We start from the raw sequence: 21340 nt of genomic DNA, 5'->3' as shown, positions 1-21340 counted from the left end.
CTCGAACAAAATAATTATCAAATCTAGTTTAAAGTGACAATTGATATGCTCGAATTGTCACGATGCCCTCAGAATTGTGACATGATTGATACCCTAAAATTCTAAGGTAGCAAAGCAAATAAAACTTTGACCAGTTAAGCAAGTGACTACATATCATCTATTATAGTTGCGGAATCACGATAAGTTGGTGCTCGTCATTTTCAATCTTGTTTATTGCTACTTGTATTCTAACATGGATATATAAACATTGCACAACCAGAATTCATTTTTTATGCTCATCTCCACACATGGCTTATGGGAAATTTGAATCATATTGACAATCCAAAAGCACTAACGTCAGTCTATGAAATACAAGTTCAATGTGTTAAATAACAACTGGTGCTTGATTTACAACCATTCTAAAGTAGACAACTTCAAAATTTACTTCTAAAATTAGCTCTTCCATGCAGGTCGAGATACTGGATTTCTAATGGCTAGGAGGCCAAAAACAGTTTTACTTATCTTTGCATATAAGACATCAGAAACATCACCCTTCTATCTAAACACATTCCAACTACAAAAGGGGCAATTAAAACATCAACACCACAACGGAGATACCACTATCGACACACACCAGGCCTGTGTTTATATTAACCTCTCACATCAGTCCAGATTTCGCACCTCACTAGGTTCTGATCCTTAATGAATGAATAGTGGCAGTACGCTAAATCACCATTGAAATGCCAGATCCCCAAACCACTCCCCTGTCCTAAATAAAGGGAGGGGTGCTATGCTAACACCAATATTACTTCCTCCTCTTTCCCTGCAAAAGAATTAACATAATTGACCACAGTGAACACTCAATTATCAGCATACATTAAAAGTTAAATGCTGTATCCAGATACATACTGAGCTCGCATAATCATCCATTGTCAATTGCTTCCGTTTCTTCATTGACGTTGGACTATCAGTTTGTCTTCCCATAGACCGCTTGGATGGTGTCATGTTCTGCAATACAAGATGTTATAGCTAAATGATCATTGTCAACTACAAGTGCAGTGCTTGCAATTTGTCTGCAGAAGAGGAATATTAAGAAGGAACCTTCGCAAGCTTCTTCTCTTTCCGTGCCTGTCTCTCTCTCTCATCATATTCTTGGTTTTCCTTCTCCACCAAACGAATTAGGGTATCACATCTCCTTGCAAGTTCTTGAGTTGTGCGGGACTTCACAAACCAGTCAAAGCGGAACAAAGGTGATGTACGGAATGCTGCCTTTAACTCGTCCCAATTTCCATATCCAAGCTTATGAACCATGCAAATCTGGTTGTAGAAACAGATGGAATTAATGCCACTGCGACTAACAACATCCAAGATGCAAAAAGAAAACCAAACAGAAGAAAGAAAGACCATCAGAGAAATGTGTAAAAGTGAAAATTGTACCATGAAACGATCACATTCTTCATTGTACAGCTTTCCTTTGTTTTGACCATACTGGATCTTCAATTCAAGCCATGGGTTCTTGTAGCGATCCAATTTCTTCCCAATTGCTTTCATGATCTCATCTTTTCGAGAAATTCTGGCCTCCCCCCTTTCAATGTTCTTAATGATTCTATCATAATCTATTGGTACGACACACAGTTCAGAAGAGAAAAGGAAGCAATTAAACAACTGTCAAGATCCACTCAACATAATCTAAAGACATTTTTAAGCATATTTGGCAATGCTCCTTAGCTATATAATCATCTCATTGAGCATAGTTTAAAAAGGCGATCGCCTCTGTCGCCTCAGGCGAGAGGCGATCACCCCACCGCCTTCCAGAATGGAAGGCGACTTACCTTCAAGAGGCGATCGCCTCACCCTCTCAGGCGAGAGGCGGTCTGAGGCGAGAGGCGATCGCCTCTTGCAGGTAAGGCGTTAAGTCAGCTTTTTCTTTTAAAAAAAACCCTAATTTATATAAAATAAAAAAGACAACAGAATAGCCTGATAAAATTAAAGAGACAGACACAGACACCCCCCAAAAACTCCAACGGCTCTCTCTTCTTCTCCTCCACCACCGATTCTTCTCCTCCACCACCAAGTTTCTGCTTCCCACAGCTTCCTCGTAGAATTTTATCTGACTTGTGATTGTAACTTGAGCAGACAAATTAGGTTCTAAGTTGTTTCTATACAATCAAGTAAACCTTTTTGGACAACTTTATTGGAGGAGAAACTGGGGTTATAAAATAAAGATGGGTTAAGATAACGTGCAGCTGCATAAAGAGGACTATGGAACTCCTCTTGCCAAACATGATCAATAATCTTTAAGTACGCTAGGTAGATGCTTGAAATTATGCTATTTTGATTTAAGAATTAGCACTTTATTATTAGACTTTAAGTTATTTTGGTTTACAAGTTTAGAAATTAAACTATCCTTAAGTACTACTAGTTTTTATTGACTTAATTTTATTTTATTTTCTAATTTTTTGTCGCCTCACGTGCGAGAGGCCGTCGCCTCGCCTCTCGCCTCGCCTCAAGGCGATATTTTGCCCTTGTCACCTTGACTTGCCTTTCGCTTTTTAAAACTGTCATTGAGTATGAGCTCTTTACATTCATCAGCAGTACATACCATATAACCTCATGCTAAAAGAAACCTAAGAACTTCATTAAAAGAAAGGGAAAAAAAAAATTCTATGAACATTGAGAGAAACATGATTATACTCACCATTTAATTCCTTGTACCGCTCTTTAAAAACTTTAGCATATCTTTCAACTTCCTCTTCTGTTTTCCCTTCCATTTCAGAAGCAATACTTTTTATATCACTCCTTCCATACTTCTCACAAGCCCTGATAAAGGTATTGAAATCTCTTCTGCTCCATGAAGAGAAGCCCTGAAAATATATGATCGTATATCAGTCAGTACATATGCCCACAATATAAAAATCAAACCTACACCCAGCTCACCTCTTCTAATAATTTCTCTTTCTCTTCCAATTCTTCAGCAGTCAAAGGATCTCCAACTTCTAAACAGTTAATAATCAGTCAGCAGTCAATAGAAATATGCAACAAACAACATAGAGAAACACCTAATCAAACAAACCTTCAGGTTCATCCACGTCAATGGTGTCTTTCAACTGATTCTTTTGATGTGCTTGCTGAAATTGTCAAAGGCCACTACAATTAGTATGCAGAGATATTCAACCAGAATATATCAACTATGTGACTGAGATACCAAGATGTTACCCACCATGAGGTAGCGTACTTCTTTTTCATACAACTCACTCAATCTTTGTGTGTTGAAAAACTGGAAGTCATGCCTGAAAATACAAGAAATATGTTCAAGGCACAATGCACAAGAAACAAACTTACTCAAGGTATCGAATCAAATGTTTCAAAAGTACATACAATTGAGGCATGCGAGGAATCCGGGGTTCTTTTGGTTTTGTAGGGCCACCTTGACGCATTGTTTGCTTGAAGTAATCAGATTCCGAGTAACTAGTCAAGAAAAAGGGGGAATAAATAGATTAACCCAAAATCATTATGATGCAGGATACAAAAATACAAGCAATTTTTTTAAAATGAAACTAGAAGTGGTGCTGGGTCTTGAACTCGGGACTCCAAGGCTTCCATTGGAAGCTCCTCCAAGTCCATTCTATGGAGGGATTGGTGACATAAGCAAAATTACAAGAAAAGGGTGGAAATGAGCATTACTTGCGCTTTCGCTCCCGCTTTGGTGGTTCAATCCAATTATCGCTGACAATCTTCTTGAAGTCAAACTTGTTTTCATCCTTCATAAAGTCAAAACACAGATTGTATTGTCACAAAAGTAAGCCTCAAAGTAATACTAGAACATCAAACTAATAGTTAATGATTGATTGATAGAGAGGAAACAAGAGGAAAAAGGAATTGGGGGGAAGAGCAAGGTGAGAGAGAATGGGGTAGAGGAACTATAGTCACCTTATCATCATCAAAATCATACAATTCAGCAGCTGCAAAAAAGAATTTCATCAGTTACCACAAGATTTCATAAAAACTAAAATAACTGAATATGAACTTTTAAAATAGACTTATTTATTTATGCACATACTATCGTCCATTTTAAATTTTATTGCATCTTCTGTGAACTTCTTCATTTTAGCATCAAGCTCTGCCGTGGCCTCTTCTCCTTTAGCAATAATCCTATCTATGTCTTCATCTGTAATGGTGCTATCCTTAGAGCTGAAGACCATTTCAGCACCAAACCTCACCATTTGAAGTAGCTCATCTTTATTAACAGCTGCATGATACACAACACATCAAACCATTATATATAGTAAAGCACAAACCATCAATGATTCGCCAAACCAAATGAGCAGATGTGATTACTTTTCTGCTCTGCAAGACGTCCTTGTTGAATCACCAAAGCATCTAGTGCTAGCTTTTTATAAGCCCTCTCAATCACTTTTTCCTCAATGGTATACTGTAACATGATCAATCAAAATTAGAAATATGATTGATGTAGCTTAAGCTTAGCTTCTTCTGGAACACATAACATAAACCCATACCTCAGTGCAAAATCTGAACACTTGAACTTCTTTCTTTTGACCAATCCTGTGAGCACGATCCTGTGCTTGCAAATCAACTTGTGGATTCCTGAAACAAACATCAGGTTCATTACCAAAAACAAGGAAGAAAGCGACATAATATAAATAAATAAAAGCAAAAAGAAAACAAATTTACAGCCCCTCACCAGTCACTATCATAAAGTATAACTACATCTGCTGTTGCAAGATTAATTCCAAGTCCTCCAGCCCTAGTTGACAATAAGAATACAAATTTCTCACTCCCTGGCTTGTTAAATGCATCAATGGAGGCATCACGATCTTCTCCACCAGTATTCCCATCAATCCGGCAATACAGATAGCCTTTAAACATTAAGTAGTCTTCAAGAATGTCAAGCAATCTAGTCATCTACATTTGAAAAGCAACCACAAGAATAAGACAGATGTCTCCTAATGCTAGGAATAATAATTCATGTGGAACAAGCTGCACAAGCACATATTCAGACTGATAAACAAAAGAGATGTGACCCCACTCATTTAATACTCTATACTACACTGACCTGCGAAAATATTAACACCCTGGAATCACGCTCTTTCAGCTTCGGAAGCAACTTATCCAAAAGAACCATCTTACCTGGAAAATTAACAAGTTTAAGGAAATACTTAGGTTGCTAGTTAATATATAAACGCCCATGGACTCAAATTTTTTGAGTGAATCCTACCAGCATTAGTAATAAGGTGATCCCCCGTGGTGTATGGTGGGCCAGGTTCAGCACCCTGGAAAAGATATGGATGGTTACAGCATTTACGCAGCTGCATTGCTATATTCAGAAGACGTTTACGTTCCCCACCAGCATTAACAACTTCAAGATCTTTCTGCAGTAAGGCCTTGTAATACTGTTTCTGCATCTGCGACATACCCACCTTCAGTATAGTTTCCTTCTTTGGAGGCAATCCTTTCTCAACATCAGACTTCAGTCTTCGAAGAAGGAAAGGCCGAAGAACCTTTAAGATACAGATTCCACAAAAATAATTAACCACAAGGTAGCATAAAAATCCTTGGAACTAAACAGTAAAAGGATGAAATAACTACCTTGTGAAGTTGTTGCACAACCTCCTGCTGATCATTTTCACCAGAAATTTGGAACCATTCATCAAAAGTTTCAGCTGAGCTAAAGATCTCTGGCAGTAAAAAGTTCAGAAGAGACCAGAGTTCATGTAGATTGTTCTGCATACAAAAAAAAAAAATTATAAGAACACCACAATTATACAACTAGAGCCAACCCAATTCAATGTAAACCATTTGGGACATCTTCAAGAAGTGGAGAGAGGAGATCTTTGGTTTAACAACCAACCTCAAAACAAGAAAAAAATTATGGACAGACGAGTTAAAAACATTCAGAATGCATGCAAGTAGAAAGCGACCAGGCAAAAACACTCATTAACCTGCCTAAACATTTTAGGTATCTTAATCCATTCAACCTTAGAAATCCCACCATGTAAACCGACATAAACCTTATTCTGCATAAAAGCATAATTACAGATAACAGATCTCAAACTCAATTTATGACACTGTAGACCAAATACATACCTGAAGCGGAGTCCCAGTAATGAGGAGTCGATAATTAGTATTATAAATTCTCATTGTTTTTGAAAGAAGTGAGTTTTCATTCTTAATCCGATGGGCCTCATCAATGATTATATAGCGCCAGCTAAAGCGACGCAAGCTAGTTTTCTCTTTGATGGCCATTTCAAAACTTGTAACACAGACATCAAACTTGCCTGCAACCAGTAAATCCTCACGTATGTGTCTCTGCCAAAAACAAGGAAATACAAAACTTTAGAACCATGAAATCATAGCAGCAGAGAATCACCCGCAATAATATACTTCAATATATATATATATATATATATATATATATATAGAGAGAGAGAGAGAGAGAGGGAGGGAGCATATTTCTGGTGACTTACCCTTTCCTCAGGGTTGCCTAGAAACTTTACAGCACGCAATATTGGGCAAAAACGACGAATTTCATTCATCCAGTTGCCAAGTGTAGACTTTGGAGCAACCACCATGTGAGGACCAGTTATTCCTCTAAACTCGTGCAGGTACCCCATTAAGGAGATGGTTTGCAAAGTTTTACCGAGACCCTGGATTGCAAGTCCAAGAATGTCACATTAAAGCAGTGAATGCAATTGTGTACTAACGTATGAGTTATGACAAAGCAATATTGCAAACCAATTTAACAAAAAAAGGTATACCATTTCATCTGCAAGAATTCCATTTATGCCATTCTCATAAAGTCTTATGAGCCAGTTTAATCCAGCAAGTTGGTAATCCCTCATTTTTCCCTGAATACCTGGAGATAGTAATGAAGAAAGAGCAATATAAGCTTCCAACACACTTTTTGAACCTACACGACAGACTTCTTTAAAAGATTTCTCGAGGCAACAAGAATCTCTCACATTCTAAAATACCAGATATTCAGCATTATTTTCAAATAACAATTTCAAATGTGTTGTAAAGATCAAATGAGCTAGATGAAAAAAGTGAATTCATCCATTTGTAGCCATCAGTAATTGTTTGCTAAAAGGTATGATAAAACCAACAAGACCCACTTAAGCATGAAATGCCACAAATACAAACAAGATAGACCACTTACAGGAGGGTTGTGTCAGCAATCGTGTGTTTCCTGCCCCGGACAAACCATCTTCTTCTTCCTTAAGGCATTCTTCATCTTCTTCCTCCTCAGTCAATTTGGATGCATGCCGACCCCTAATTTACATTGTGAAAAAAATTATCAGATTAGTGGACATTCATATGCAATGCAGGTGCAACAATTCAATATATATGACATGCAGCTAAATTCTAATAAGGAACCCTCTTTCAGCAAAAGTGAAAATTTGAACCTAGGTATCCTATCCCATTGAAGTGTCACTCGTGCTAATATCAAAGACATATCTTCCAATATGTTTTAATAAGATCCTTAGCACAGTCAGAACTCTCACATTAAATTGTGAATACTCCAGCATATAAAACAGAACAATGCATCATCAAAAAGAGAACAGGGAGAATTTATAAAAGAACAATGTTTAACTTATCAAACAACCAAACTTGTACCTTCCCTTGATTTTCTTTTGGGATGCAGAGGGATCATGTTTAGCAAAATGAGCGAACAACTCAGTCTGCTGGAGCAAGTAGTTCAAGCGCCCCTTTCCTCTATTGTTCTGCCATTAGATTAAACACGACATTATATACAGTGAAAATCTCAGGTACTACAATCAAACAAGCACACATTAATCAGTTGTGCAGCAAACACACCATATCAGCCTCTATAGCTGCATTTTGGGCATCTAATATCTCTTGAATCTTATGTTTCTTCATTTTCTGCATTTCTTTGAGTCTTTCCTTTTCACGCTTGCTAATCTCATTGTTAGTCTCATCCTGCAGGTAAAATTTAGGTTAGGAATTTTTTTATCAGGAAATGCTGAATACCAAATAAAGAGACTTGAGACTCAAAATCCAAATGAATTTAAATGCATAATAACCTACGCACACTTAGTTCAAAGACAAACTTCCATGTCGCCAATATAGGCGCTCCTAATTTACTTTTTTTCCTACTCAACTCACCCAGAATCCTACTAATTCTCAAATTTTCAGGTGCAAAGCAAACATCATAACTTTAAAAGAGATAATAGTGTCAAAGAAATAAATTAAGCCCTCCACATCTCTTCTTCCTTGTAAGGACCGCTAACCACCTTACATTTCTCATTTTTCTTTAACCTAAACTTAAACCCCAAACGTAGACCATGAAAACCTTCTTATCCATTCCAAACCCTACACCTTACATAGATCCACCAATGTTTCCTCATAAAGCAACATAACATGAAACAGGATAACTATAACCGACCATCGAAACAGCATGAATTACCTCTTCAGCATCCTCATCTTCACCGTTGGCGTCATCACCAACTTCTTCATCGTCAGAATCCGCACTGCGAGCAACAGCTTCGAGCTCCTCTTCGTCGTCCTCCTCGATCTGGTCGTTAACTTGCTCCTCCTCCGACGAATTGGACAGTGCGTCGTCAGACGAAGTCTCTTGTCTCGAAGGCCTGGCCATCGCTAGGTATTTCCGGGGATCGAGGGTTCGTTGTTGTGGAGAGAAAAAGGAAAGAGTTTAAAACGGAAGCGACTTCCTATTGGGAAATGACTGAAGGAAGAACACAAATTTGGTGCTTTGGATTTTGGTATTTATATGTGGGGGGTTTTCTTAAGGAACTTGGGCCTGGCCTTTCGATCTTCGTTTGGAGTGAAATGGAATTTCCCGCCTTTTCGTTACAGCCGAAAATGTGAATTCCCGCCTGCGCACGTAGATGCTCCATGGCTCGGTGGTTCGGTGCAGGGCTCAGCCCATTCTCGGTGCGGTGTGTTTGTTCTTCTTGGGCTGCTGACAAATCTACAAAATGTTTAAGAAATCTAAGTAGAAATTTATTTTTAAAAATCGGTGTTTATAAATTAAGGGTCTAAGATTTATTTTTTAGAGTTTAAAATTTATGGATTGAAGTTAAAAAATTCTTAAATTAAAGTATAAAATCATATTTTGTTTATGATATATAGAAAATAGTGACATATTTAAAATTAGTTCTAGTAATATAGTTTATTTGTAATTTTATAGCTAAATATGATTTTCATGTAAAAATCCTTATACATTAGGATCTTTAACATAATGAGGAAAATCGAATGGGCCTTATTTAATAGTGTCTTGTTTAGCTTCTTGAACTTGTTTAAAATATTCCAGTAGTCCATTAACTTCACGTAGCAAAATAAAAAGAGATTTTGATAAGTTAAAATGTGTATCACTTTAAATAATTTCAAGAAGTAATAGAATATTATAACCATTTTATATGATTAATATGTCACTCTAAATAAATTTAATCAACTAATATGTTGATGTAAGTAAGTCTCAAACTAAGAAAATCTCTAGTGGTCATAGGGTTTTCAACCATCCAATTATGAAATTTTGCCCCCATTTGGAACCTATTGAGAATTTAATCCTCAACCGGGCCTAGATTTAGCATATTGCTCATTGTGGGGTTCTTGCTATTACAGGACGAAACCGGTAGGATTCCTACCGGTTTCATTTTACAAAGAAACTGGTAGAAACCCTATCAGTTTCATATTTACCAAAAAAAAAATATAAACAGGTAGCTCTGTTACCAGTCTTATATTTGTGTCAGCCCCTAGCTCATATAAATATACTTTTCAGGAGACTGATATCACTCTTATCGATCTTGCTGGTCTCATTAATGTAGTCACTGCTCCCATTAATGGGAGCAGTGACTACACATTCACAGGATTAAATCTCGTGAATGTGTAGATTCTTCTCAAAATGGAGAAGAATATCAATTTTGATCTAAAATTCAGAAGAATGAGTTGACCCTATAAATATAACTCACCCTTAATACATTTCATTCCCTCATCACCCCCTTAGTACCTTCCATTCCCTTAATACATTTCATTCTCTCATCACCCCATAATACATTCCATCCCATTTCACTTACAATATTAATCTCATCACCCTTCATTCCATTTCCTTTCACTGACTCATTCATATACATTTACATCCCTTAACACTTAATATCATCACCCTACACTTAACACTTAAATTTTTTACAACATTAATCTCCCCCCCTATCTAAAGAGTTTAGAAAAAAATGTATGTTTTAGTATCGTTTTGTGTATTTAGTTAATATTAATCCATTATTTTATTTTTTTTGTATATCTAGTTAATAATACTATCATTTTCTTTTCATGGTGGTGCATGGAAGAAACTACAAGGAACAAGGTATGGAATTATTATTTTTTGTTTTAATATATATGTATATGTAAATAATTAGTTATGTGTTAAAATTAGCTAATGCTATGTTAAAATATGTTTAGTTGATATGTAATATAAACATGAAATATGTATGAAAAAAATAGTGTTAAAATATAATTAGATGATAGATGCATGCTATGGTTACTTTGTTGTAAAACAAAGTAATCTTTACTTTGCTTTTTACCACCGTTGATTGTAATTTTTATTGATCTCCACCATTAAATTATATTAATAGGTAATTTAAATACTTTAACCGGCTAATTGGTTCTTCCGGTCTTCACTCCTCTCTCCATCTTTCTTCTATACAAAAGCTTCTCATCTCTTTTCCTGAGTTATTTTCTCCTTTTCACACAACTCCTCTATTGGACTCTACGTATATTCGACATTCCTTTGAAGCCTTGAAAGAAGAAGAGAAGGGCAATTACAACATACTCATCCTACTTCTTTCTTATTTCGTTTGCCAGTTTTGAATTTGGGGATTTCTTCCCAATCCCCTCATCAAATTAAGTTGCAACCTTCTTCCCAATCCCATCATCAAATTGAGTTGCAACATACAAGTTTTTCTTCCCCGTATACATCAAACAGACTTGTCCTCATATTTGAATTTGCTAGTTTCTCCCCATTCGCTTATCGAATCGCGTTGCAGTCTACATGTTTTTCACCCTATGCTCGCTTGGTCCAATTTGAATTGAAGTTCTGCCATCTTTCAAGTAAGGTTTTCCTATTACGTTATTTATTTTTTCTTTGATTATTTGGTTAAATTCAATATTGTGTTGCTTGATTTAATGTGTACTACTTAAACTGGTGAGGTTTGCATTTTCTTAAATTAAACATGTCTGTGAGATTAGGACGATGATTTTTTTAGAAGCTCCTAGAAAAAAAATGTCAAGATAGAATGAGTTAATGAAAAGTGCCATTTTTTGACATTATGGATTGATTACTAAAATTGTTGATTTCTAGCGCGTACAGAAGTCTACAAAGAGGGTCTAGCATTGCATCTTTATGAAAACTGATTTTGGATCATAGGTGGAACTAAAAGTGAACTTATAAGTATTTAGTTGTAATTTCTTCATAATTTTGTTTATGGAAACCTCATCTATTTTGAAATCATTCTTTCTTTAATTTTTATTTCCTTGGGAGGTTTTTTGGTGAGTTTAGAGGTCTAAATAACAGGATTGAACCCGCACCCCTGCACTCTAATTGTTCATTCATTCATGAACAAACCTCGTAGTTAATTGAGCAATGAATACGTCTAATGAGGAATATTGTTAGAGTTAGAACTCTATGAATAAGACTTGTTTTTCTTTTTTTTTTTTGTTCATAATCACCTAGTTGCAACAATTTTGGATGTGAGTATTTTAAATTTTGTGAAATTTAGTTCCATGAATGTGGTTTAATCTCTTTTTGTTGTTCGGTGATATATTTCCTTTTCATACTAACTATTTGATTAGAGTAACACTAGAGTAAATACTCGGCCTGAATCGAAATGCATTTTTTTAGTTACGAACTCTTACATTTATAGATTTAAAATAAATCATAAATTAATATATTATAAATTTCATTTTCTCAAGTCAATGATGTAGGCATGGTTTGTGCAAGATGAAAAACACGGTTGCTTTAATGAGTGCACTGTTTTTATTTTGGTCTGGGTGTTCAATTGCAGAGGTTGGCTTCTTTCAATTTGATGAGAGTTTTAATTTTAAATTATGTCTTTTAGGCATACTGTGTTATCAATTACTCAATGCTTTGATGCATTTTACTTTCATATGCTACTTTGAGGTGTTAATCTTCAGTGTATGTCCTATGCAATTTTTTGACTGTTTTTGAAATTATGTTCGTGTTAAATGGGTAGGTCTCTAGCTAAACGGATCAAGTCTGTTAAAAATATTAAAAATCCAACATGAACAAAGTAAGTTCATGAACCAATAAGGAAGATAAAACTCAATTACATTATGTAGTTTTATTTGTTTCCATTCAATCCCATAACCTTACAATCCTAGAAAAAATGAAGATAAAACTCAAATTGATTTCCAAAGTACAATTAACAAAAAACCTTTTGCAATTTTATTTTATTTTTTAAATCAAAAGTAGAATTAGTTTTCTATTCTAGAGTTTCAAGATTCCTATCACTTTCTTATTTACCAAACAAAGGGAATAAACAATAATTATTTGAGATAATTATTGTTAATTATCTCTTGGAATACTAATAAATAAATATTAAGCTTATTTAGAGTTATTAGTGTTTAAAGAATTATGTTAGACTTGAAACATTTGAAGCAATATACTAACCAAAGTTCATATGCTTTGGAGGCTGGTAGCCAGATAGATTTTCGATGGCTTTACTAATAATATAATTCGTTTTCTGCTTGGGAACCTTAGAAAGCTGAAAAATATCATCATAAAAAACAAGGCGCCTCATCCTTCTATATTGCATTGTGTTGGGCATGCTTTGCTGCAGCTAAAATGTGCTCCACAACTACAATAGTTGAGTACCCAATAAATTTAAAGCGTTCACCACATCATCCTTCGGCAAGAAGTAGGGTGACCTGTCACTTCAGAAATATTTTTGAAAACCAAAGACTAAAAATAATAATCAAGAATCATTGTGCTATAAAAATAAAGAAACCACTACAAGAAATTCATTCTATAACGACCAAATTTAACGAAGGTACCTTTAATACTCTCGTTAAAAATGCTTTTTCACGAGGGTAAAAATTTACACTCGCTAAAAGTTACAATATTTACGACCGTAAATAAAACTTGTTGTTATTAATATATATTACTCTCCTTATTGATATTTCATTTATTAAGCACACAAAAAAACAGTCACTATTTACGATTATCCTCCCAATAAGTTTTTAGAAATTTGGCGCTAAAATATTAAAAAAAATAAAACTTTTTTTCAAATTCTTTTACCACTAATCAAAATTGATATTTCATTTTGTTGAAATTACTCCCGCTTAAGATAATTTTTTTTTTGTTTTAGAACCCGCTTAAAATAATTAGGAGTCACTGAAAACCAAAACTCTTCCAAACCCTAAGTCATTGGTGTTAATGAAATTTGCATTCCAAACTCGTAGGTTTCTTTATAATTGTTCAATCCCTTAGCTTCTTTTTATCAATTGCTCAATCCCTTATCCGTTCCTCCTGGATGAAGGATTCCACCGGCACCAGCAGCAACGCTATTACCATCCCCACCGATATCCAGGCTAATACCGAAGAGGAGACGAGCAAGACCAATTCCAACCACATCGACCAGAGAGAGGCGTAAAACCATCAACCGGTGACAAGGAGAAGAACGACTAGCGACTGGAGAGAGGTAGGTTGATTTTTTTATTTAGGAATTTTCTTATGTATATTGGTTTTAGTGAAATTAGGGATTGATATTAGTTAATTACTTATTTTGTTGTTAATTTTTTTTTCCTAACTATTAGAGATAAATTAACTATTAAATTAATGTTCTCTAACTCAAAGAGTGGATCCTAAATAATAGCTCCATTTCAGGAACTCAGTCAAAGAGGTTACGAATCGCATGGAATTAAGGAAGAGCAAATCACGGAGAAGATCCAGGGCAAGATCAGAGACAATTCGTTTGAGACCTAAAGTACAGTTTCAGTTTTATCCCTAAATTCAAACATTATATCTCTTTCTCCAATAATATTCGACTGCATGCTATTGGAGCCCTTTAATCATTATCCAATTTTTAATTATCATCAATTAAGTAATCATAGTGGGAAAGCCATGTAGTTATAGATTATAAACTCACCTGTATGTATCATGTACACACAAAATGCTTAATTGTTGAGTTTTATATTAATTATAATGTTGGGTTACAACTCTCACTCTCTCAATGTCAAGAAATCTGTCAGCTTATTTAAAAAATTGGAGTACTAGGAAAATGATGTTATGTCAAAGGTTATACATATCATGTTATATTGCAGTAAGAGCTGCTTTTGAAGGCTTATTGGGCAGCCCTTTTTATTGCTTTAATTTCCTTGCAGGTTTTCCCTGGGAACATATTCTTCTAACCTCCCCCAATTATCTATTCTATGGTGCTTTCTCTGTCCAAATTCATCTTTCCTTGCTCTCTCATCTTCCTCATCAATCCCACTTCTTCCCGGCAACCTTATGACAGCTCTAACTGTATTTCATCTTAATCACAAGTGCAGGGCTACATTTGCAACTCAAGTGACTTGGATTGCAAAACTTATATAGTCTACAGAGCTCAACACAATTTCCACTCAATCACTCCCTGATGCGGATATCCTAACTGGGATCGCTGATCACACGCACTCTGGCGGATCCTCAGACATTGGACCCACGGAGGTTGTCCCTAGGAGGGCGGATCCCTAGGACATACGAGCGGGGCGAATCTAGGAATACACAAGGAGGCGAATCAACATCTACCCCTGGGCGGATCTCGGTTTACTTCCTCCCAAAGTAATTCACCAACAACCCTGACAATCCGTACCTGTACCATTGTACTGATTGTCGGGGCGTATCACTTATTTTACCCTTTTATGGATAGCCTTATTGAAACCCTAGTAGGGGTAATCCTTGTCTTTTATTATCTTTAAGGGGATGTATTTAAACCCTGAAACAACTTTTAATCAATCAAAATCATTCTCTTTGAGAACTTAAGGTTTATACCTTGTTTATCGGGATTCACTCCTTCTAGTTTAGCTAGAGAAGAACCTCTTTGTTGGTTTACGATTAAAACCTTCATTTATCGCCTTCAATCTGTATCACTTCCATACCTTCTCTCTTCAGTTTAACCCAATTTGATCTCCTTTTGAAATTAACCATTTTAAGGAAGAAAATCCAAGAAATCTACCTATTGGGAGAGAGATCATCATCCCCATTAGATGCCAATGTCACGGTGGCTCCTTTCATGACCCTTTGATGTACAACTTTTCGAGCAGAGATTGGGTTAATATTGTTGGCTGTGATGTTTTCGAAGGGTTAGTGAAAGCATAAAATCTACTTCAAGAGAATCCTGAGTGAGAGGCTATCAGTATCACCCTCAAGATTATCAGATCAATGTACCAATTCAATGTGCTTGTCCTAATTCGATTCAACGAAGAAATGGTGTGAGATTTCTTGTTACATATCCTATGTTGGAGGGTGAGAATCCTGGTTTGATTGCTTATAAATTTATCTTAACTGGGAAAACTGTTAGAGATTTCAATAACTTTAGAGCAACATTTGAAGTTATCTCTGCTGATGCAGAATCAACTAAATGGAATTCACATGTGTTTTTGGGAGCAGGTGTTTGTTTTGCAGGGCGATTCATGTCTTTGCCTGCTAGAAGTTCTGTGATTCAGATACGCATATATTTCATGCCAATATTTATTTAATATGTTGTTTACAGTTGAAACATGTAGGTGTTTGTTGTCCTGGTTATAGAGCTTCTTCGTGAAGGTTGGAGGATATTGTGTGCCGACCCATTTAATTCTGATATTCTCTATATTAAACTAAAACTTGGAGCTTGTTCATATATGGATGATCCCATATGGAACCAGTCACACACAAGGTTGGTATGCTCTCTTTTTTCACCGCTAGTTAACCCTTTCCTTGATCCATGCCTTGTTATGTAGCATGTGCATAATTTTCTTTTATCAGGCATTTGGTTTGACAAATATAAGAACATGCAATCCAATTGCTGGAGATCAAAGTGAAATGGTTCTGGTACAATTGATTAGTATGTTTTCTTCTAATCCAAGCTTAATTGCTTTTGCACAACTCTGACCCTTCATGGAATAGCAGGTGAGTGTAAAAATCTTCCTGTGTCATTTTAATGCTACCATCGTGTGTCACGATATCCATGTTGTGTTTGATTTCAGCTTGCCATGCATGTTTCTGTGGGACCTGCTTCTTTCTAACAGTGATGACCTGCTTTTTTCTTTGAATTTATTTAGAGAAGACAATGGTTGGTTGCTTTTGTATTGAGCTTGCATTGTACAATTCTTTTGTTATTCTTCTTTTTTTTTGAAAATTTGAAACGACATATCTTCCATGTATTTGGTGCAGAACTTTGCAAAGAGTCTACTAGATGTTGAGGATAATTTGGGAAGAGCTTCTTCAGTTGTCAATGAAAGTTATGCAAAAATTGACCCATCTGCTGGCTCAACTAGGGCAGTTCCATTACATAAGACCCTTTTGGAACGAGTTCAAATGACTGAAAATCAGCTTGTGGAGGTAAGTATATGCTATTGTTTCCTCAATCATACTGGATGACAAATTACTCACATTGTGCATTTGGAGGTGTTTGGGAGGAGACATTTGCTTTATATTAATTTGTTGTTGATACTGTTTTCTGATTCCTTGGATTTCAGATATCTAGGAAATTCGAAATAGAGAAGTTTGATCCAGTAAATGAGCCATTTGATCCACATAGGCATAATGCAGTGTTCCAGTTATCAGATGCTTCTAAGCCCCATGCACAGTTGCAACAGTCCTAAAGGTATTGTTTAAATAAAAACCAATTAATTATTCCCATATTAATTTACTACATAACCTTCATGTCTCTGTCAAAAGAATTTCGGGTTCATGTTACTCAAATTTCATGTCGCAATGTTGTTATGTAATGAAGATAGGAAATCAAAAGGATAGGAAATGCAAATTTGGATGAAAGCTACTTTTGTAATCTTCTTAGCATTTACAATTGTACCAAAGACACCTACCCAAAAATATCTGCTTATATAAGTGTTTTTCAACCTTCTCTTACTAATATATGACTTATGAGCATCAGTAATCTGGCCTCCTATATGCCTAACTTCTTTTTCTTTCTCTTTTTACTATTGCCAAGCTTGGACCTCTTGCTGCATATTATTCGGGAACTCTGCGTCATATTTTAATGGTAAGCTTTTTGACATTGCTAGTATTAAAAAAACAGGTTAATGTATCTATAACACATTCATAAATTTGAACATGTAAATCGAGAATGAGATGAGCTTGCCTAAAATGGCATCATGAGACTTAAACCAAATGTGATATGAGTTGAGACTTCTCTTGGTTGATTTACACAAGAAACTGAAAATTGATTTTTTATTACAAACCACACATGTTGCATTCAAATTCATTTCTTATACACCTTTATCACTCTTGCTCACATCTAATTTTTTTTTGACATTACTCTCTTTGTTGCTTGTGAAAATAATTAATGCACAGATATTTGGCCTGTTAGTAATATTATACATATTTTTGACCAATTCTTGTAAAATATAAGTCTTGGCCTTCTTATTTCTTGTATTGTCATTATATAATCATCACAAAGAAACCCATCCAAAAAATATGAATATTCTAAACAATTAATAATTAGTTTGTACATATTCAAGTCTTTTTCTTCTTCTTTTCTCTTATATCCTTGTCTTAATTAGTTTATGTTTGCATTTGCAACAGTGAAAGGAAAAGGAAATTATTCTATTCATCTGGCATGTTCTTCGAGATGAGATTTGAAAGCAAACGTCATGAATTATATATCATGTTATGTACGAACAAGTTGAATTCTTTTGTTATTGTAAAAAGAACAAGAACCCATATTTTAATTTATAACTATGTATTTTTGTTCTCAAATTTGTTAAAAAGACAAATTGGTTTTTATTTTATATATGTTTCAATTATTGAATTTGTTTTTTATTGTATTAAATATTGAAATAATTTTTAGTGTTAGTACATTCGTGAAATAACGACGGGGTTATAGTTGTAAATATAATTAAAATGTAATAATAACTACGGTGATTTATGGAAAAGACGACCGTATATTCACTCGTTAAAATTTAATAATAACGACGGTGAAGAAGCGAATAAACGACAGTTTATTCAATCATTAAAATGTCATAGTAACGACGGTGAATTATGTAAATAATGACCGTTTATTCACTCATTAAAATATCTTAATAACGACGGTGGAATCAATTAATAACGACAGTCATTACTGTCTTAATTATTGAATAGCAACTATGTACGGTCATTGTTTAGTTTTAACGATGGGACACAGTATACCGTCGTTAATACCTTTAACCTCAAAGGTTTTAACGAGGGTGGATGAGGGTATATACGGTCGTTATAAGTTAATAATGACGGTATTTATATAATTAACGACGGGATTAACTCTCGTTATAGACTGAATTTCTTGTAGTGGACAAACTCGAAATCATTATGTAGTTTGATGTGCTCCCCAACTTCAATATATCTACTGGATTTGCGTTCATGATTGAACCAAAAATCCTCATATCATTCATTTTGGATATAAAATCAATTAAATCAATGACTTGATCAATGGTTTTGATAATTCTTTGTAGCCCTTCAAGCAAAGTGTCGCGGGCAACTATCAATGATTTAACAAGCATGATCTTGTTTTTGCCACCAAAATTTAACGAACCCAATGCTTGGTCAAAATCTTGAGTTTCCATAATCTACTAGACTTTGAGTGTAAATTTTGATTTTGGATTTTATTTAAAGATGCATGTTTGAACTGTCCTCTTGCTAAACAAGTGTTTGACCTTATAATTACTACAAGACAAAAAAAATGCATGTTCATTCAATTTACGAAGGTGAAGATTAAAAAGTATTTCTGGTATGAATCTGTAGGTTAACTTGCTTAACCTTTTACTATACTAATAGTTTGAAAATAGTTTTGTTTTTTGGTTGTTGATAATGTATCCCTTGATATTTTCACTTTATTAAAATCAATATCTTCAAATTCAAGCTTGATTTCAGCAATATTATTCTCTTATGATTATAATTATATGCTAACATGAAATAGGTCTACAAACATATTGGTGATGATATCTCTCGAGTAAAAGAAACTATAACAAAAGACATGGTTAAATTATGCTTAGGTCTACCAAATGCATTAGTTAAGTTTGTTGATGTGATAAAAGGTAGTAATGTTACTGGTGAGTAGAGAAATGGGTTGATAGTCTTGCAAGAATGTGTGTCAGCTTTAGGATTAAGTGTGTTTGAACTTTAATTTTTCAACAATTTAAAATAAAAATCACTTGTTTTGGTTTGAACATTACAATGGGTAACTAGTGCCAACAAGTTTAAGGGTTGTTTGGTTCATCTGCTTGTTGTTTTGCAGTTGGTGAAAGTAGTACATATTAGTTGATTTTTCTGCTAAAAGCAGCTGTTTCAAAATTTTACCAAATACTTTTTATCTACTGTTTTGAATTAAAAGGCAACAAGTAGTTCCGAAAAAATAGAACCAAATGGGCACTTAGTTACTTAAATGGTGTTTGTTTGACCCTATTCCATCTGTTATTTGTTGTTTGAGTCTAAACATGAGGTATTAAACTATTTGGTTAGAAATCCATATCAGCTGCGATTTATATCAGTAGAATATGCTACTACTGTTTGTTTTTCTCTCTCACAAATTCCCTTTCAAAATTATCAACTTAAACCTTACAAAGTGCAAAGTTGATTTTGTCATTGTAATAATTTGCTTACGCTGAAACTTGCAATCTAGAGTTTTTAGTTTTGCTTAGGCTTAATACATCATTTGCCTCTTAAACTTGTCCAAAAAGCTTGATTGGCCCCCTGAACTTTCAAAGTGTCCCAATAAAATGTTCAGTTAGCCTTCTGAACTTTGCACAAAGTGTAATCAATTGATCACTCAGTTACAAAAAAGTAAATTAAATGAGAAAAATGTATTGCACCGTCTTAAAAAAGCAAAACAACCAAGATTTGGGTATGCGGTTCTAATATTAAAGAAGACAGATTTCATAATTAAACAAGTAATAACTTCGTTTTTAATCCATTTTTGAATTATGTAATAGCATTTTAAGATGCGGGAAATACATCTTTCGCATTTAACTTACTTTTCTGCGATCGAGTAACATAACATTTTATGCAAGTTTAAGGGACCAATCAAGCTTTTTGGACAAGTTCAGGGGACAAATGACGTATTTAGCCTTTTGCTTATTTTATACAATTGGATGTGAAGTATATTATTTAACTATTTGGCTTTATATAGTGCACAGAGAAAATAAGAACTAATGAAAAATTATCCAAGGTAATTTAAAAACAATTTTCTGAAGGATAGTATATAGGTATTGATTTACTTTTTTTACAATTAGAAATATTCTATTATGATTTCTTTACCTCATAATATGCATTATAATTTTTTCATCTACATTCTTAACAAATAGATAAAGGGATAAAAGTCAAATTTAACCTTAATGTTTCAGGGGGAAGTGTAGATTTACCATAACGTACGAAATAGTACAATTTTAATCATAACATTTTTCAACAAGTTCAATTTAGTCCTACCATACCTAAAATTTAAAAATACTGGTTTGATTGTTTTTTAACTGTCACTTCAGACCTTCCAAACAAGTTTGTCGAGTTTCGAACATTTTTTGTTAGTTATTTATAGCTATATATTAGTAACACATTAAATATTTTAGACACTTTGAGCATTTTAACATGATTTTTGTAATTATGGTAGTAAAACACTAAATATTTTAGACATAGTCGATGTTTGGAAGATCTAATATGACATGTAAAGAACAGTCAAACTAGCATTTTCAAATTTCCGATAATGTAGAACTAAAATTGATTTTGCTTGGAAATGTTAGGGGTAAATTTGTACCATTTCATATGTTATGTCTATATTTTCACTTCACAAAAAATATCAAGGTCAAATTTGGCCATTATCCCATAAATAAATGAATGAAGTAAAAGAAAGGTAGTTACCTACCTTATTACAATTTGAAACATTGAACTTGGATTGTTAAATTTGATAATTGTAATTGGCAATTGTGTGTAGTTTGAGTGTGTAGCTCACTGTACTTATCTAAAAAAGTCAATTACCATCTATACTATTAAAATATTCAATTTACCTCTAGAACTTGTTTAAAAACTTATTATCATGCTATCATTCTTTTTTTTGTATGATAATGTCTGTGATGGAATCTATTACTTGTAAACGATTTACCTTTCAAATCATAATTGGTTTTATCAATA

General features: G+C 34.4%; 2 protein-coding genes across 11 annotated transcripts; one reads left to right on the top strand and one right to left on the bottom strand.

Annotated features, from left to right (window-relative positions):
* Positions 1-292: 292 nt before the first annotated feature.
* Positions 293-8720, bottom strand: LOC136219921 (ISWI chromatin-remodeling complex ATPase CHR11). Its single transcript, XM_066007512.1, has 25 exons — positions 8426-8720; positions 7816-7938; positions 7615-7721; positions 7157-7269; positions 6756-6853; positions 6465-6644; positions 6085-6306; positions 5587-5721; positions 5216-5498; positions 5054-5127; positions 4682-4902; positions 4497-4584; positions 4318-4411; positions 4040-4228; positions 3910-3941; positions 3664-3740; positions 3358-3447; positions 3200-3269; positions 3053-3107; positions 2917-2975; positions 2678-2843; positions 1417-1595; positions 1081-1296; positions 889-987; positions 293-802 (listed from the first exon to the last, which is right to left on the bottom strand). The coding sequence occupies exons 1-25, from the start codon at positions 8612-8614 to the stop codon at positions 785-787; spliced, it is 3177 nt and encodes a 1058-aa protein (XP_065863584.1). The 5' UTR covers positions 8615-8720; the 3' UTR covers positions 293-784.
* Positions 8721-13365: 4645 nt separating this feature from the next.
* LOC136219919 (grpE protein homolog 2, mitochondrial-like) lies at positions 13366-17959 on the top strand. 10 transcript variants are annotated; one of them, XM_066007510.1, is made up of 11 exons: positions 13366-13691; positions 13877-13976; positions 14374-14424; positions 14542-15496; positions 15641-15905; positions 15995-16138; positions 16216-16301; positions 16403-16570; positions 16708-16835; positions 17181-17231; positions 17774-17957. In XM_066007510.1, exons 7-9 carry the CDS (start codon positions 16299-16301, stop codon positions 16831-16833), a joined length of 297 nt encoding a protein of 98 aa, XP_065863582.1. In that variant the 5' UTR covers positions 13366-13691; positions 13877-13976; positions 14374-14424; positions 14542-15496; positions 15641-15905; positions 15995-16138; positions 16216-16298; the 3' UTR covers positions 16834-16835; positions 17181-17231; positions 17774-17957. The 10 variants fall into 10 exon arrangements, 8 of the variants coding, with proteins under 8 accessions (XP_065863582.1, XP_065863578.1, XP_065863580.1 ...); XR_010684331.1 differs by lacking the exon at positions 16216-16301 and having other exon boundaries at positions 17774-17959; XM_066007506.1 differs by lacking the exons at positions 15995-16138; positions 16216-16301 and having other exon boundaries at positions 15641-15682; positions 15757-15905; positions 17774-17958.
* The last annotated feature ends 3381 nt before the right edge of the window (positions 17960-21340 follow it).

The sequence above is a fragment of the Euphorbia lathyris genome, chromosome 2 (assembly GCF_963576675.1).
Source record: "Euphorbia lathyris chromosome 2, ddEupLath1.1, whole genome shotgun sequence".
In the NCBI taxonomy this organism is placed as follows: domain Eukaryota; kingdom Viridiplantae; phylum Streptophyta; class Magnoliopsida; order Malpighiales; family Euphorbiaceae; genus Euphorbia; species Euphorbia lathyris.
Note: the sequence above shows the minus strand (reverse complement) of the source record. Positions and strands in the feature narration are given on the sequence as shown.